We start from the raw sequence: 15,567 nt of genomic DNA, 5'->3' as shown, positions 1-15,567 counted from the left end.
TATCATACAGAAGCCCACCTTAGCGTGTTCGTGGCTAATAACGATATTCAAGGGGCGGAGTATGGAGCAGACACTGAAGTACGCTGTTTAGGAAGCATGTATTCCCGTGGTTGTTGAAGCCTGGGTGTCGAGCAATTGAAGTAGGCCAATCCATGTTGAGTGAGCCAGAGAATAAAGTTTCAGTCGGTTGGGTGGGTTTGGAAGGGGATGGAGCCGGAGCTATTTCTTTTGTGGAGGGTTCACTTTCATCCTATAGGCGTGGTAATCAGCATTGTTTTCCCGCGCGAGGCTTAATACTTACTTCAGACATAGGCTCGTCGTTGATGGGCTTATACTTGTGTTCCGCAATGCCAGCAGTAAGCACACCGCAGATGGTGTAAGACATCCTTGCTTAAACTCGACTGGGTTGCTAAGCAAGTGCTCGATCGTGAGCAATGATCCATCAGTTGGTTGAAGTTGTCCAAAAAGAGCACTCGAAGTGGTCCGTTGTTGGGATATAGGAGATGTCGGTCCTTCGATATGTTTGTCATGATCTAGGTTGAGATTCGGAGGGGAAGGTGCAATAGCAAGCATCATATACGCATAAAGTCAGGCGTCAAGCGGGCTTGAGCTCCAATCACTCTGCAGTTTTGGAAGGATTCTCGGTGAGCGCCGTCACCCACGTGATGTATTCATTCAGGGTACCCATCACGTGTGCGTAAACAGAACGCAATTAGCGCCGTTGTTTACACCTCGTCTTTTGGAACGATGTCAACCGTGACTTCGTTTTCTCCACCCTTGGCCCAGCTTTCAATTCGTGGAGAACATCTTCCCGCCCAAACCCAGATGGACCGAGAAATTCCGTACCAGTCGCTTCCTGTATGTGCTATTTCTATTTCACATTTAAATATGACTTATAATGTGTTTGCCATTCAGTCTGGCGAGGAAAACATTACCGAAGTACAGCACACTCTGAATACGGAGATAGACGAATTATCAACGGGTGAAAACCATGTTCAAATTGATGAATTAGACGAAGATCCTAATAATGGCCTTGACTATGAAATCGACTTGCAAGCCTCCGAACAAGGTGTCGGCAGCCAGCATAACCTGGTGCAGACCGACGAGCCTGTAGATCCTGGCTATGAGCAAAATGATATCATATCTTCCGCCTCCGAACAAGCACTGTCTGTCAACGAGCCAACCGAAGCTCCCTTGGAAGCAAACATAATAACCGACTCCCTGCTTGCCCAGACGGACGCGATTTTACAGGCCGAAGCACAGGTTACTGAAACCACCACGGACAATGCAGAGTTTGTTTCACTAGAAGAGCAAAGTGGACGAGGAATAGTAAGCATTGAAGTTGTTGTTCTCCATCATTACTGGCGTCTGATTAATTCGATTCAACGTAGTCTGAAGAAGGCTATGAACTATCTCTTAGCGAACAGGAAATTTCAGAGATCTCAGCTATGGCCGAAGAGCTCGCGGCCGGATCGGAGGAAATGCTGGCGAATCTCGACGAGCCCCAGTTGAATGAACAAGATTTGAACCAAACTGATGACCAAACTCTAGAACCCGGGCCTGTGGTCACATCTGAACACCCTTCCGAGCATTACGAAAATACCAGCGCGCCCCCTTTGCACCGCATGGATGAAGACACCATCCCAGTGTCTACACACAGCAAAGACTCTATTATTGATGCTCTGAATGATCCATCCGGTTCAACGGCAGATGAGAGCATCCAGCTTGCTATTACCGAGGTCCCGGTTCCACAGGAGAGTGGGACAATCACTTCGACAGACGTTATTTCCGAACAGGCTGATATCGAAATGAGCGTCCGAGAAGGCGATGGGCAACTCCAGGAGTCTACCTCTACTTCGGCCATCGTCCATCTCGACTATGTGCAGGCGTTGGAGCCAACACAACAGGACGAAGACGGAGACGTTACCATGGAATTAGATCAGAATGTTGAACAAACCGGCAAACCTGGCATTGATGCTATCGTTGAACCGAGCACAGATCACCAACCTATTCAAATCACCGAGGAACTTTCCTCCAAGGCTCAAGACGAATCGACGGGTCTCTACTCTACGCAAGGTAGTGATGTTGATGGACCGATCATTGCAGTTGTTGAACAGTCAATGGCGATATCAGAAGGGATTCAAATCGAGCCATCCCTGTCCGAACTACCTTCCGATCATATCCCCGAGGTTGCGAAAGAGACTACTCTCACCCCTGTTGCGACTACTGTGGTCTCAGCGGACTCAACTGTCACTGAGCCTGTTGTTTTGGCTGCTGACGCAGGTATCGTAGAATTAGACCATGTCGAGCGCGCAGTACAGATTCGACACGAACAGGACGCGACTGTTCAAATCCACCAGGCCAATGTCCAGATACAAGACGAGACTCAGGTTCAGGATGAGATCCAGGCTAATTTGGCGACCGAGCCCACTGCGACTACAAGTAATGTCGTTTTTACAGACAGCACCTCAGATCCTACCGCTCCTAAAGACAGCGACAGCCTCTTACCTCAGACTCTTTCACAGTCGCAATTTCAAATAACGACAGAGTCCGACACGACCTTGGCTCTTGATCCAATCGATCCTCTAGGGATAGAACAAGACGAAACCGATATTCCCGAGGAGGAAAATTCGGATTTGGCCAAACTTCATTCCCAAGTCCCCATGGATCCTCGTACAACCGTACCTGGCGCTGAGCCTTCTGGTAAACGAGTGGTAGGTCCTTCGGACGCATTTATTGTATTCTTGATATTTATGCCGACTTGTCTTTAACGAACCAGCCCGAACGGAGTAGCTTCGGAGAGTTGGATCAAGAAGGCGAGTCTGACTCTCCAGAGCCTGAGGAACCTAGTTGTACGTCCCCAATTGATTCACGATCGCGCTGTCAATCATGTTTGATCGATCTGATTCAGCGGAACCGTCGGAGTATCCGGACGTTGTGACCGAAGACTCTCCTTTGAACCCGGCTAGCGCCTCGACTGACAAAGCAAAGAAGTCCTCAAACTCGCCCGCCGCCTCTTGCCCCAAGCGTAAGAAGCCCCGCATGATCGTGGAAGTAGTGATACCTATCGCGCCCAGAGTTGTGGGGGAGGCCAAACCCGTTAAGAGACGCCCAGGACGACTTGCTAAAAAAGCCAAGGCTACTAAAGCTCAGGCGTCTAAAGGGTCTGAATCCTCCGTGATCGACTCTAGTTCACCTCCTTTTCGACCGTCTTCGGCAGGTACTCCTTCTGTCAGGTCCGAGGCTTCGAGGCAAGAGCTGAAATCAGTGGCAAGTCCTGCGTCCAGTACGAAGAAACCAGGGCACAAACGTGCAAAACCATTCAACTCGCGTAAGCCTGTCAAGAAGGCCACTACAAGCAAGTTGGGTGCGAACACACGGCTCGCGCACATGGCTCGTCCTGCAAAGGTGGAGGTTGTTATGCCTCCTAGGCCCCGGCCGAGCTTATTGAGGCAGGTTGGAAGCATGCCTAGTGGGAATGTAAGTCATGTAATCCATTTGGATGTACGAATGGATGCTTATGCTCAGGTAACATTGTAGAGCGTGAAATTTGCCTCCGCTTCATCAGTCAACAGGAAACGAAAGGCTGAATCTGAGCCCGAATCTGACGAAGGAACCGATGCGGATGCGGATGGAGAGACTGATGATGGGTATGAAGACGTCGAGGAAGAGCCGAAGTTTGAGGTAGAAGTTGTAATGCCGGCCCCTAAATCTCGGCACAGGGCGCGAGCAGTCGTTGCGAAGACCAGGTTGTCACCAAAAAAACGCCCTCACCGGTCTAAAGAAGCACGGAAAACACCTACTAAGTTGCCTCAAACTTTGGGCAGAGACTCAAAGTCAATTACCAAAAGACGTCGTTTACGCCGATGAACTGAAGATCCGTGTATTGTTGGTCTATACCTTTGACTCATTTTGTAGATAATTCACTGTTTCCTTGATCAATGATTCGCACTTTCGTCTGTGACATTTGTTATTTTCCGTTACTGTTCTCCTGTACCTAGTGTCTTGTAATTTCGACATATATAGTATTCTGGGTCCCACAGGACTAGATTATCCCATTTGTTGTCATTCGAACTTGATTCAGATACGTTCCACAACATCAATTCTTTCAGTCCCTGAATCAACTCCGCCCAGGTGTTTAAAGGAAACCAATACCTGATAGATACCGATTATAGTAATACAAATCCCGTTGTACACACCCGAGTACCTGCTCGCGGCATACTTTATGTTGCTGGTCGTAGAGCCCTCAGGCGCTCAGCTAGTTGATCATCCTCCTCTCGAACAACGGTCTTGTTCTCAGCAAGGTCTGGAACTTTCTGATCTGTACGCATATCTTGCTCCAACTCGATATTCGCCTCGTCCGCCATTTGAGACATGAGTGTGTCAATTTGGTCTTGGGGTGTTGAAACTGGATAGGTTATAAATATAAGGCAAGGTTAGGTATAAGTAGTCGGGCGAGACGCACCGGCAGTAGTAGACTGCATTGTGTCTTCCATATACGAAGTTTGGACATCCAAATCGGCGAATTGGGACTCGAATTTGTCCATCACAAGGGAAATCTATAGAGCAAACATTAGCTCATGCTCGCAGAACAGCGATGATTCAAGCGTTACCCTCTCAAGATTCATACTCTCCACAGCTTTGTCCATGCTCTTCACCACTGATGTCATATTCCCGGTCACCTGCTTCATAGTAACCGCAGTTTCGACGCGAGACGCAACGGCATCGATGCGGCTCGCAAGCCTCAGTAAGTTCAATGCTTCATTCTTCTTTCTAATCGCATTAGACGCATAGATCCTTGCGCCATCGGTGTTACCCTGTTGCAGAGCCTGGGAAAGTAAAACTAAGCACATGTGCCACCTGTGGATTCAGATTGACGAACTGAATACGCACCTTTTTCAGCTTTGCCTTCTCCGTATTCTCATCTTTCTGAGCCTTCTTAGACTGCCTGTTGAGTGTCTTGGCAGTGAACTAGAATGGATGGCAGGCGATCAATGCCTCGTCTGAGTAGAATGTGCTGCAGACAAGTCACCTTGAGCTGAAATAGACTTTCTATATTGCGTACTCAGTCACGTCTCGTTTAAATAGTATACACACCACTCTCAAGGTTGCTCATATTCGGATAAGTAGAAATGTCGCAAGATTCGGAACTGGGGGATGTGACGGTCGTCTATTACGAAAGGGAGGGGCGGTTTTGGTTGGAAATTAGCCTCAAGCTGAAAGATGAGCCGGGCGCTTCGGCTGGAAACTTGAATTCACGACCACTAGCACACCAAGGCCTCGCTTACACCCCGGATCTCCTCCGACCAGAATTGCTGCTATAATGTCCGATGCTGAGCCCAAGCCTCTATTTAAAAAGCGCGCGAACCGGCCGCCACCCCGTCAACGCGAATCTGAAGACGCCACGCCAGATGAACCAGCTGTGGAGACAAGGGAAGGCTCTGAGGGGGTAGATGAAGAGAAAATGACGTGAGTATTCGATTTTACTTACTGGTTTATGGCACGTAGACCGACTATATATTTAGGATTGAGGAGCTACTAGAACTCCGTAAGCTCCGTCGTCAAAGACAGGGTATTGATTCAACCAAGTTGAATGCTGGCAGTACCAAGAAGAAAAAGAGAAGAGACGAAGACGAAGAAGCAGAAGACGAAAACGAAGGGAAATATGGCCTTAGAAAGGGTGGGCAACGTCAAGATGGAGATGACGAGTGAGCACTACATTTTTTCCCATGCTCGTCCATTGCGGCTCTAAACAATCCACCATGGTCCAGCGAAGCCAGCGCAGATGGCGCCGAAGACGTAGCAAAGAAGATAATCAAGTCTAACAACTTCACACAACAGACTAACAAACTAGATGTTGACAAACACATGTACGTCCCCCTTCGTTGAAAAAAACAACCGGTTATTGACGTGCACATAGGATGAAATACATCGAGGAGGAACTTGAAAAGCGGCGGGGCAAGCCAAACGCATCGGGCGACACCGGGAATTCCAACTCGTCAGATCCATATGCCGAGCTGTTTCGTATATCCGAAAAATACAAGCTTCAGAAGAAGCAAGAGCTCGAGGAAGGAAGTGTCACTAATAGCAGTGCTATGTTGACTGCAATACCAGAAGTGGATCTAGGAATGGAGTGAGTCGACCCGAACACCTAGCGGTTTTAGTCTGTCTCTAACACCCAATGTTAGCACCCGGCTCAAAAACATAGAAGAAACGGAGAAAGCTAAGCGGACCGTTTCTGAGAACTTGAAAGAGCATCGCGGTAAACCGCGTGAACAGAACGACGAACGGCATCTGACGGCGACACGATGTAAGTCACAATTTGTGCTATTGTAAATCGATGCAGAACTAACGAGGCATAATAGTTTTCAATCCTCGTCTCAAAGTTCAGTCAGATGCGGATGCCATGCGAGATGCAAAACTCGAGGCGATGGGTCTTCCGCCCGAAATGGATACACGAGGATATATCAAGGAGCGCGACAATAGGCGGGAAATGGCGACTGACGAACAGGTAGGCCTTACAAATAAGTATTATTTCCCTACCTAACTCTATCACAAGGTTATGGAACGGTTCAAGAAACGAATGAGGAAATGAATATGCTATGATTTTCATGTAGGTCAGACACGTGTGTTGATAGTGTACTATTGTTACTCTTGTATAATAAATGTCGCTCACATACTAATAGAACTTGCTTGAGGGTCGCATTACACACCTTTTCGTTGTTGAGTCAATTCTCCTCAAGGCCTTTGCTGGGATGGATATTAGCCACCACCAGCATGTTGGGTGCGAGCGACCACTCACACAGTGCTACCCTCTACACCGAGCCATGCTTCGCAGCCTGGCTCGGTGTCTCCAATCATGATGCTGAGCAAAAGCAGTACATTATTTCCTGGGTACAACAACATGAAGAAGATAAATGTATTAAATAAGTTCTGCAGCGTTGACTGGCATTTCGTCCTAGTAGACTATCAGGGTCTGTAATAATTTGCAGGGCGATTCACTTACGATTTGAGTGCTGTAATACTGTTCAATATCGCGAAGAATGCGCACGTCGTCAATCGTGACAAACTATTGGTCCAAAGTTTTAGTTTGCCGTAAAAAAAACCTGGGCGAGATCTTGCGACTCACGTTAATAGCCACACCCTTGCGTCCAAAACGACCAGAACGACCAATACGATGGATGTAGTTTTCACGGTTACTGGAACACGAGTTAGCTCCACAGCTCGTGTTATCGTTCGAACGGGCACTTACGAAGGAAGGTCATAGTTAATGACCAGCGACACTTGCTGTACGTCAATGCCTCGTGCCCAGACGTCCGTAGTGATTAGAACGCGGCTAGAGAAGACGTGTTAGTACCCAGTCAGGTAAAGTCGATCCCAAATTACCTCGATCCTTGACGGAATTCCGCCATAATGGCATCACGTTCTTTTTGAACCATATCTCCGTGCTGATTGATTTATGTCAATACGCTGAATATGGACCATATCAGATCTACTGACCATGGATGCCACAGTGAAGTTGGCAGCACGCATTTTTTCAGTAAGCCATTCAACCTAGTAGGAATGTTTAAGCATTAAGGATAGGTGTTATTCAAACGAGCCAACTTGCCTTGCGACGAGTGTTGCAGAAGATGACCGCCTGGGTAATGGTCAAAGTGTCATACAAGTCGCACAGGGTATCGAACTTCCAATCTTCCTTCTCAACAGCTACAAAGAACTGCTTGATTCCTTCAAGCGTCAACTCATCACGTTTGACGAGGATGCGAATGGGGTCTGTCATGAACTTGGTGGTCATCTCCAAGACATCGTGAGGGAGGGTGGCAGAAAGAACCACAACCTGGGTAGATGGAGGAAGGTATCGATAGACGTCATAAATCTGGTCTTTGAAGCCCTTGTTGAGTAGTTCGTCTGCCTCATCCAGAACAAGCATTTTGATGTTGCGAGTGCGCAAATTGCGGCGACGGATCATATCGAATACGCGGCCAGGAGTGCCGGATACAACGTGTTGACCGTGGTCGAGCTTGCGGATATCCTCGCCAATGGATGTTCCGCCAATGCAAGCGTGGCATTGAACGTTCATATAATCGCCTAGAGCGAGAATAACCGACTGGATTTGAGTCGCGAGTTCGCGAGTAGGAGACAATACCAGCGCCTGGGTCTCCCTGAGCGTAGTGTCGATAGACTGGAGAATAGAAATGGAGAATGTTGCAGTTTTACCAGTTCCGGACTGTGCTTGGGCAATCACATCACGCCCCTTGGTGATGGGCAAAATGGCTCGCTGCTGGATGGCAGACGGCTTCTCGAAGTCTGGGAATCTCAGTACACGTGTGGGGAAATGGAGCAGCAGAGCTTACTGTATGCATAGATCCCACGGAGTAGATCCTCTTTGAGTCCAAGGTCGTCAAATGTTGAGACAACCTTGACTGCCTCGGAGGACTCGAACACAAGCTTCTCATCGTTGGCGTTCATTATCCTCGTTTTTCTGATAAAATTTTATACGCGTATATTAGCTTTGCTGTGAAATATTCAACTCGACTACTCACATTAATGACGGTTGAGCAAAGGGGGAGGTGGTGGCGACCTGATGGTTTTCGACCAACAATGAACGGCGCTTAGTTGGCTTGTGATGTGGTAAGCAAACATTCCTCGTGACAACTTGGTGTCGACCACCTTTGCCACACGCCTACTCGCCTGTTCTCATAGACAATCGCCATGGACTCTATAATCGAAGAGCAGCGCAATACACATGAGGAAATTGAGCGATTCGAGAGAGCTCTGGCAGACATCCTCTCGCGCCCACAAGTCACGGTAAGCACCGTGTTTTCACAAGTCTGGCTCTGCACCAACGTTCTACTCTATTACAAGAACTCTACCTTCGAGAGACATCAACTGTCTATATCTCTAATAAAATGTCGAATTATCTGACACTGAACTGACCCTCCTTAATTTCAGCACAAAACCAATCTTATTGCCGAACACAAAGCCAGTGCCATCTTGGACCGCATGCATTCACGCATGGTTACTCTCAATTCATTGTATATGGACGAGGCAGGGTACGTATTTTCAACTAAGCTTCAATGAATACTCCTTAATCAAGCATGCAGACCGAGGAACCAAGAGCTCGAGCAGCTCTCCTCTGCGAGCGCTCCAGATGATCTCAATGACTTTTATTCAAAACTCAAAAAGATCAAGGATCACCACCACAAATACCCAGATAGTGCTACGAATGCATTCGCATTAGAACTAGATTCATTAGTGGAAGGTGCCGTCCCAGGCTCAGAGGGCGTTGAAACCGACGACTGTGAGTGCGCGTCTTCGTTACGACAAACACAGTAGAAAACTAACAATCTGGGATAGCTTTCTCCAGGTTATTCTCAGGAGAGGAATCTTTTGGTCGATACGTCGACCTCAATGCCAATCTGACTGAATACAATAACCTCAAGCACTCTGGCAAGCGTTTCATGCCCTACCTACAGTACCTCACTATCCTTGCCGAAGTCGGTGCTCCGGATGCGACAGGCCAATTAGGTGCCGAGCTAGGTGAAAAGACACGCTTCAGTAAAGAATACGAAACGTACGTTGAGTCCGCAACAGATGGATTTTTGTGCTGAGACGCGTTTAGGTATTTAACAAATCTCCACTCGTATTTGAGTTCGTTTATACGGCGTACCCGGCCACTGCAACCTCATGCTCAGCAACAAGTAGACGCCGAAGCCGAATTTAACAAGCTCTGGGAGCAGAACCAGATTCAAGGGTGGGACGCGAGTGGCTCGGCAGGGGGTGTTACCGGGTCCACTTCCGCTGAGGGCATTTGGTGCGCAGCATGTTCGTTGTTGTTTTTTCTATTTCTTTACTCTGTAAGACTGACACTTGATTGTCCATCAGGCCAAAGGCACTACGCCAAGCAAACCGTCTATGACGCCCATCTGACTTCCAAAAAGCACATCAAAGCCGCAGCACGTACCTCGGAACAAAATCCCCCACCAGCTACCAATGGCAATGGCCCGGCAGCTCCCGAATCTGGTGCAACACAATCTAGTTCCCGCAAACACATTAAAACTTACCGAGCTGCTCTGCTCACCCACCTTCTTGGACCCATCCTCAAGACCTTGCATGGGACACTCCTGGAGACCAAGGCCAATGTGGAGCGACGGTTCTCACTTACCGCTCATGAACGTGAGCTTGAACTTGAGGAGCCCGAGGTGGATATCGCGCCTGTCACGACTGGTGATGCGGCCGAGGGTGCACCTGCCATGGAAGAGGAAGAGGAAGAAGAGCGGATATACAATCCTTTGAAACTTCCTTTGGGGTGGGACGGCAAGCCTATTCCGTACTGGCTATACAAGCTACATGGGCTTGGAGTTGAGTACCGCTGCGAGATTTGCTCAGACCATGTGTACATGGGCAGGTATGTCAGATAAATTTTCGCCTTTTGGAAGATTGTCTCTAATTACAGCCCCCAGGAAAAACTTTGATCGCCACTTCCAAGAGTCGCGACATGCGTTCGGTATGCGAGCCCTTGGTTTACCCAACACCAAACATTTCCACGAAATCACTCGTATCGCTGATGCTCTAGCTCGTGCGTACCCAAAGCTTGCTTACTGTACATGCCTTCTAATGCCTTTATTCGATAGTTGCCGAAAGGCTCAAGCATGAAGGGCGGCAAGAGATTCAACAAAACGAGACTATGGAAGAACTAGAGGACGAAGAAGGAAACGTCTACAACAAAAAGACTTATGAAGACTTGAAGAAACAAGGTCTCATCTGATCTCCGGCCCCGCTTGTCCCACTCGAGTAGCATGTTTTTTTCTGAGTTCTACGTCATCGTCTTATTTGTAGTTAGCCTTGGTTTGAGCGCTTATACAATCCTAGAATCTGACCAATCTCGTCCAACTGAATCCCACCACCATCTAGCACTTAAAAAAGTCATCTGCCAAGCACTGATACCCACTTGATGCATTTATACCTTCGAGATGCTCCTCATAGGGCGCTTATACTTGTGACCAGTTTCGATGACGAAAGTCGACTCAATCGGCCTCGAAGAGCACTCGTCTTTCGAGCAGGGGAAGGCGCAAAAGCCAACTCGCAGGCAATCGTTGAGTTTCCAAAGAAAGAAGATGTTGACATGGCCGGGATGATACGTCTTACCCAATACGAAGTCATGGGATGTTTGGGTCTTATTAGTGTGGGAGGAGGTACGTGTGACCCCAGGCGGCTGTATAAATAAATAAACACACAACGCGCATTATTCCCATCAGAGTTATTCCTAGCGATAGTGACTTCGGCAGCAGTCATAGGTAATCTCACGCCCAACTCGGCTCGCCAAGAACAGGTCTCGAAAATTCGAGAGGTGGCGTTCTTTAGCTTGAACAGCAGCACATATGATGACCTCTCGCTCGCCTCCAATGCGCCGACTAGTCCAACTATTGGTGCCTATGAAATGAACGATACCTACGACCGTGACCCGTTCGGGCAGCAAACACAGACCGCACAGCCCGTTTATGAACACCCATGTGCGGCTTTATCAAAGATTATGAGTTCGGGGACGTTTTATTATGCTAGCGATGGCAAGTGGGATATCTCCAGTAGGCTCCAAGTACGGGCGAGAAGGCAAGTGCAACATGACCACAGCACATTCGACCCGAGGTTCATTTGGAATGAGTATATCGTCGGGAGTGAGTCACCCTAGTTTTAGTGTCCGACCATAGTCTCACATGTAAAGAATAAGGCTTGATGGACTTTCGCTCACGGCTTGATTCCAATGAGAGGGATGAACTAGACACATGCCACTTTATTGTGCGTTCCCGGGTCTCGAAGCGGCTGGATATTGACCTTGCCAACGTAGATTTTGGCAATCCAAGGTCATGTTGGATTGCACTCGATTCCTTTGCCCGCGCCACCTCGCTCCGGTGGTCCTGCTATTGCGACAATAGGCATGATATCTAGACTGGGATGGAAGCGTGCGGGTACAAGGTTTAATACCCGTGGCGTGGACGATGTGAGTAGCTACTTTATGAGAATGGGTGACCTCTGACGAATTTGGATCAAGGACGGAAACGTTGCAAATTTTGTGGAGGTAAGATTAATACTCAACATAACCACCGTTAGTTAATCAATTTGCTAGACCGAAACACTGTTCGCTACCACCGATGCGTCGTGGTCATACGTTCAAGTTCGTGGTAGTATACCATGTATGTTTGTGTGAGATCAACGCTATCCTGTTCATTCCACTTACCCGAGTGTTATGCTTCAGTATTTTGGGAGCAACAAGGGCTTCAAATAGGAGGTCAACGAATCCAAATCACTCGTGCTCAGGGAGCATCCCAGCCAGCGTTTGAGAGACATTTTGCACAACTCATTGAGGAGTACGAAACGGTTCATATTATCAATTTGCTCGGCACCAAGGAGAACGAGGCTACTTTAACCTCAGCATACACTGCTCACCTTCAGACATTACGCGCGAACGGAAATGCGGCGGTTACTATGTCAAACCTCGATTTTCATGGGGTTGTCCGCATGATGGGTCACGACGCTATTCCAGCAACCTTGAAAAGCCTTGATGGTGTTCAAGGCGGCTTGAACAACTACGGGTTCACAAGTGTAGAACACACGGATAATGCCCTGATAACTCCTCAAGTTGGCGTATTCCGTACTAACTGTCTGGATTGGTAGGTATACTACTAAGACTCTGAAGTAGGGGACCATGCTAATATTACACCTCTAGTCTGGATCGTACAAACTTCATTCAAGATATTATTTCAAAGCTGAACCTAGAACACTATCTACGCAACGTACGGCGCGAATGGGTTTCTTCGGGCCCCCTGTGGTCGTTCCATCGCGAGTTGTGGGCAGAGAATGGGGACGCCTTATCCAGGATATACGCAGGCACTGGGGCCCTGAATACTAGCTTCACACGAACTGGGAAACGGACCTTTGCTGGACTGTTGGCCGATGCTACAAAAAGTGTTGCTCGGTCTTACATTAACAACTTTCAAGATAAGGGAAAGCAGGCTGCCATCGATCTTCTGCTGGTATGTTGTAATGGCGCAACTTTTGAAGGCACTGACCCAATGCCCTTAGGGAAATATGAATACACAACAACAAGTTACGATTTCCGATCTCATTCATGATTCAGTCCGTGATGCTCTCGCCCAAAGGTAAATAGTATGCATATCTTCGCTCAGGTCGATTCCAATGCAACTATCACAGGGTTGATGAATATTCATCCCCACATAAATTCCAAATCTTTATTGGGACATGGAACCTTAATGGAAGGGTGAGGCGAGCCTGCGCTTTATCATTATATATCACGCTGAATCTAACCCGTAGCCCCCGGTCGATAAACTTTTGCCTTGGCTCTTTCCCCGAGCAGGTAGGTTCAAGTTTGATGTGAAGTTTGTAATCTTACGTTTCCGACGATTCCCTTAGATAGTACAGAGTAAGTGATTGACCATCACTATGAATACCAGGAGACTAACTTGTTTGAAGACCGGATCTCTTTGTACTAGGGTTTCAAGAGATCGTTCCCTTGACTGCCCAGCAGATTGTTCAAACTGATCCCGAGAAAAAGTGGGTATGGTTCTGATGAGTATAGCCAGAATCTAGACGGATTGATATTACAGGCGCATGTGGGAGGATTATATACTCGATACCTTGGCGACCCGCCGTGACAGGAACACAGATTACGTAGTATTGAGGAGTGAACAGGTACAGAATTATTATATACGTGCAGAAAAGATTGCTTATCTACCGTAGCTTGTCGGGACAGCTCTGATCGTCTTGTGTAAAGAAGAGGCTACTCGATATATTCGGAATGTAGAGGCAGCGACCAAAAAGGCATGACCCCAACTTTTGGTACTCGCCCATAATTAAATATAGACATCTATAGACTGGCTTGCGAGGCATGTCGGGCAACAAGGCAAGTCACAATGGAACACATTTTGCGGCCTTCCTTGATCATAGATTTTAGGGAGCGGTCGGAATACGACTAGATTACTACGACTCCAGTTTCTGTTTCGTTACCGCCCATCTTGCCGCTGGACACATCAACGTCGAGGAACGGAACAGCGATTATCGAACTATTGCAAACGGGCTGGTGAGTTAGCCATCATAATCCTCCTAGAAGTATCACCGACTTCAACTCTCTCCCCAGTCATTTTTGCGCGGAAAAACTATTAGCAGTCATGAGTAAGATATAAATCATCCACATCATGCCCTTCTAAACCCTTTTACAGGAACGTAATCTGGTTGGCAGACACCAATTATCGGATCAACCTCGAGAATAACGAAGTTCGGTATCTGGCCATGAACGACCAACTTGGAGTTCTCTACGATGCCGATCAAGTAGGTGCAACGTACTATTAAATATAGCCACTACTTAATCTTTTCGGTTCTAGCTCAAGCTTGCTATGGAAGCTCAGGCCGCATTTATGGGATACGATGAAGGGCCTATACTCTTCCGACCGACTTACCGGTACGACTTGTACTCCGATGAGTACGATAGTTCGGAAAAGCAACGCATACCTGCCTGGACGGGTAGGTTCCTTGAAAAGAGTAGTGAATCGAATCTGTTATCTGAGTGTTTTACTTCCAGACCGCGTGCTGTATCGGGGAAGAGGACTTGATTTAGCAGCATATAATCGGGCAGAGCTGAAACAGAGCGATCATCGACCTAGTAAGTAAACTTCATTCGAATGAAGAATTTTATTCATTCACCATCCCACTGCAGTTTATGCTATATTTCATGCCACAGCTCGTGTTATAGACGTCGCAAAGAAAAACGCACTTCAGGCCCAACTCTTAGGAGATCTGACACATACAAACGCTGGTCAAAGTTTAGACGAGCAACTCTCAAAGATGAGCATTAAAACTGGAATTGCCCGCACTCGTACGTGACCAGTGACCAATCATCCACGGGATTGCTGACTTGATGGATAAATGCGCGCTCTTGTTTAGCCCCACCGCCTCCTGCTCCTCCTCGACTTCCTGAGCGTCCTTCACGTCACAATAACTTGGGCCCCCTGAAGGTACCCTCACGATCTCTAGAACTGCTTCATCGAAGCCCTCTGCGCCTTCTCCTCAACCCAAAGACCCATTCGACTCGGACCACGAGCATTCAGCCAGTTCATCCGAGGAAGAGCTTTATCGATCCAGTCTTATGGTTCCCATAGAGCCAACTCCAATATCCAACTCCACTGTTCGAGCCTGGCCTGTAAAACTCCCAGGAAGCCGATCAGTATCTGAAACACGCAGTACTCCAGATATTGCGCCACAACTCACGAGCGATACACATACGCTCAGTTCTTCAACCAGTTTTGAAAGAGTCGAGATACCGAACAGCTTAAAGGAAGGGGGGCTACGAACTGCGACCGAAGAGGAGGTGCATCGGCCGGTATCGGTTGCAGCTCGGGCGTCCATGTTTGAGGCCAAGGCCAAGGAAGTCACATCGCCCACAAGACCTATCAACGGCCCTCAGGCTTTCAGATCAGTTAGTGGCATAACTAAGACAGCGCCTCCTAAACCGCCAAAGCCTGCATCGCTCTCCTCTCACTCGAGTCCTTGATATAC

At 47.9% G+C, this 15,567-nt stretch overlaps 7 protein-coding genes across 7 annotated transcripts; 4 read left to right on the top strand and 3 right to left on the bottom strand.

The window, feature by feature from the left end:
- Positions 1-34: 34 nt before the first annotated feature.
- On the bottom strand, positions 35-385 carry RhiXN_04242 (ubiquitin carboxyl-terminal hydrolase; the record flags this gene model as incomplete). Its single annotated transcript, XM_043324059.1, has 2 exons — positions 35-250; positions 302-385. The coding sequence occupies 2 exons, from the start codon at positions 383-385 to the stop codon at positions 35-37; spliced, it is 300 nt and encodes a 99-aa protein (XP_043176478.1).
- A 362-nt stretch (positions 386-747) lies between these two features.
- On the top strand, positions 748-3,782 carry RhiXN_04241 (uncharacterized protein; the record flags this gene model as incomplete). The annotated part of the gene is made up of 7 exons (XM_043324058.1): positions 748-858; positions 916-1,329; positions 1,392-2,714; positions 2,780-2,852; positions 2,912-3,480; positions 3,541-3,684; positions 3,723-3,782. 7 exons carry the CDS (start codon positions 748-750, stop codon positions 3,780-3,782), a joined length of 2,694 nt encoding a protein of 897 aa, XP_043176477.1.
- Positions 3,783-4,223: 441 nt separating this feature from the next.
- RhiXN_04240 (vacuolar protein-sorting-associated protein 46) lies at positions 4,224-5,116 on the bottom strand (the record flags this gene model as incomplete). Its single annotated transcript, XM_043324057.1, has 6 exons — positions 4,224-4,408; positions 4,466-4,559; positions 4,614-4,829; positions 4,894-4,971; positions 5,033-5,052; positions 5,098-5,116. 6 exons carry the CDS (start codon positions 5,114-5,116, stop codon positions 4,224-4,226), a joined length of 612 nt encoding a protein of 203 aa, XP_043176476.1.
- A 207-nt stretch (positions 5,117-5,323) lies between these two features.
- On the top strand, positions 5,324-6,595 carry RhiXN_04239 (hepatocellular carcinoma-associated antigen 59; the record flags this gene model as incomplete). Its single annotated transcript, XM_043324056.1, has 7 exons — positions 5,324-5,469; positions 5,526-5,708; positions 5,772-5,870; positions 5,921-6,133; positions 6,189-6,310; positions 6,366-6,511; positions 6,560-6,595. 7 exons carry the CDS (start codon positions 5,324-5,326, stop codon positions 6,593-6,595), a joined length of 945 nt encoding a protein of 314 aa, XP_043176475.1.
- Positions 6,596-6,922: 327 nt separating this feature from the next.
- RhiXN_04238 (DEAD/DEAH box helicase) lies at positions 6,923-8,469 on the bottom strand (the record flags this gene model as incomplete). The annotated part of the gene is made up of 8 exons (XM_043324055.1): positions 6,923-6,958; positions 7,007-7,069; positions 7,130-7,199; positions 7,253-7,336; positions 7,387-7,448; positions 7,501-7,554; positions 7,598-8,307; positions 8,355-8,469. 8 exons carry the CDS (start codon positions 8,467-8,469, stop codon positions 6,923-6,925), a joined length of 1,194 nt encoding a protein of 397 aa, XP_043176474.1.
- Positions 8,470-8,712: 243 nt separating this feature from the next.
- Positions 8,713-10,768, top strand: RhiXN_04237 (uncharacterized protein; the record flags this gene model as incomplete). The annotated part of the gene is made up of 8 exons (XM_043324054.1): positions 8,713-8,808; positions 8,953-9,053; positions 9,105-9,301; positions 9,358-9,574; positions 9,623-9,825; positions 9,886-10,408; positions 10,464-10,579; positions 10,635-10,768. The coding sequence occupies 8 exons, from the start codon at positions 8,713-8,715 to the stop codon at positions 10,766-10,768; spliced, it is 1,587 nt and encodes a 528-aa protein (XP_043176473.1).
- A 186-nt stretch (positions 10,769-10,954) lies between these two features.
- Positions 10,955-15,562, top strand: RhiXN_04236 (uncharacterized protein; the record flags this gene model as incomplete). Its single annotated transcript, XM_043324053.1, has 23 exons — positions 10,955-11,195; positions 11,259-11,675; positions 11,729-11,796; positions 11,846-11,998; positions 12,050-12,076; positions 12,125-12,191; positions 12,254-12,668; positions 12,725-13,031; positions 13,081-13,157; positions 13,210-13,276; positions 13,330-13,372; positions 13,429-13,438; positions 13,489-13,569; positions 13,623-13,707; positions 13,756-13,815; positions 13,970-14,095; positions 14,153-14,187; positions 14,235-14,343; positions 14,397-14,535; positions 14,594-14,674; positions 14,729-14,887; positions 14,956-15,026; positions 15,062-15,562. The coding sequence occupies 23 exons, from the start codon at positions 10,955-10,957 to the stop codon at positions 15,560-15,562; spliced, it is 3,339 nt and encodes a 1,112-aa protein (XP_043176472.1).
- Between the last annotated feature and the right edge of the window lie 5 nt (positions 15,563-15,567).

Source organism: Rhizoctonia solani, chromosome 1, assembly GCF_016906535.1.
Source record: "Rhizoctonia solani chromosome 1, complete sequence".
Lineage (NCBI taxonomy): Eukaryota > Fungi > Basidiomycota > Agaricomycetes > Cantharellales > Ceratobasidiaceae > Rhizoctonia > Rhizoctonia solani.
The sequence above is the reverse complement of the archived record's forward strand: the minus strand, read 5'-3'. Positions and strand labels throughout refer to the sequence as shown.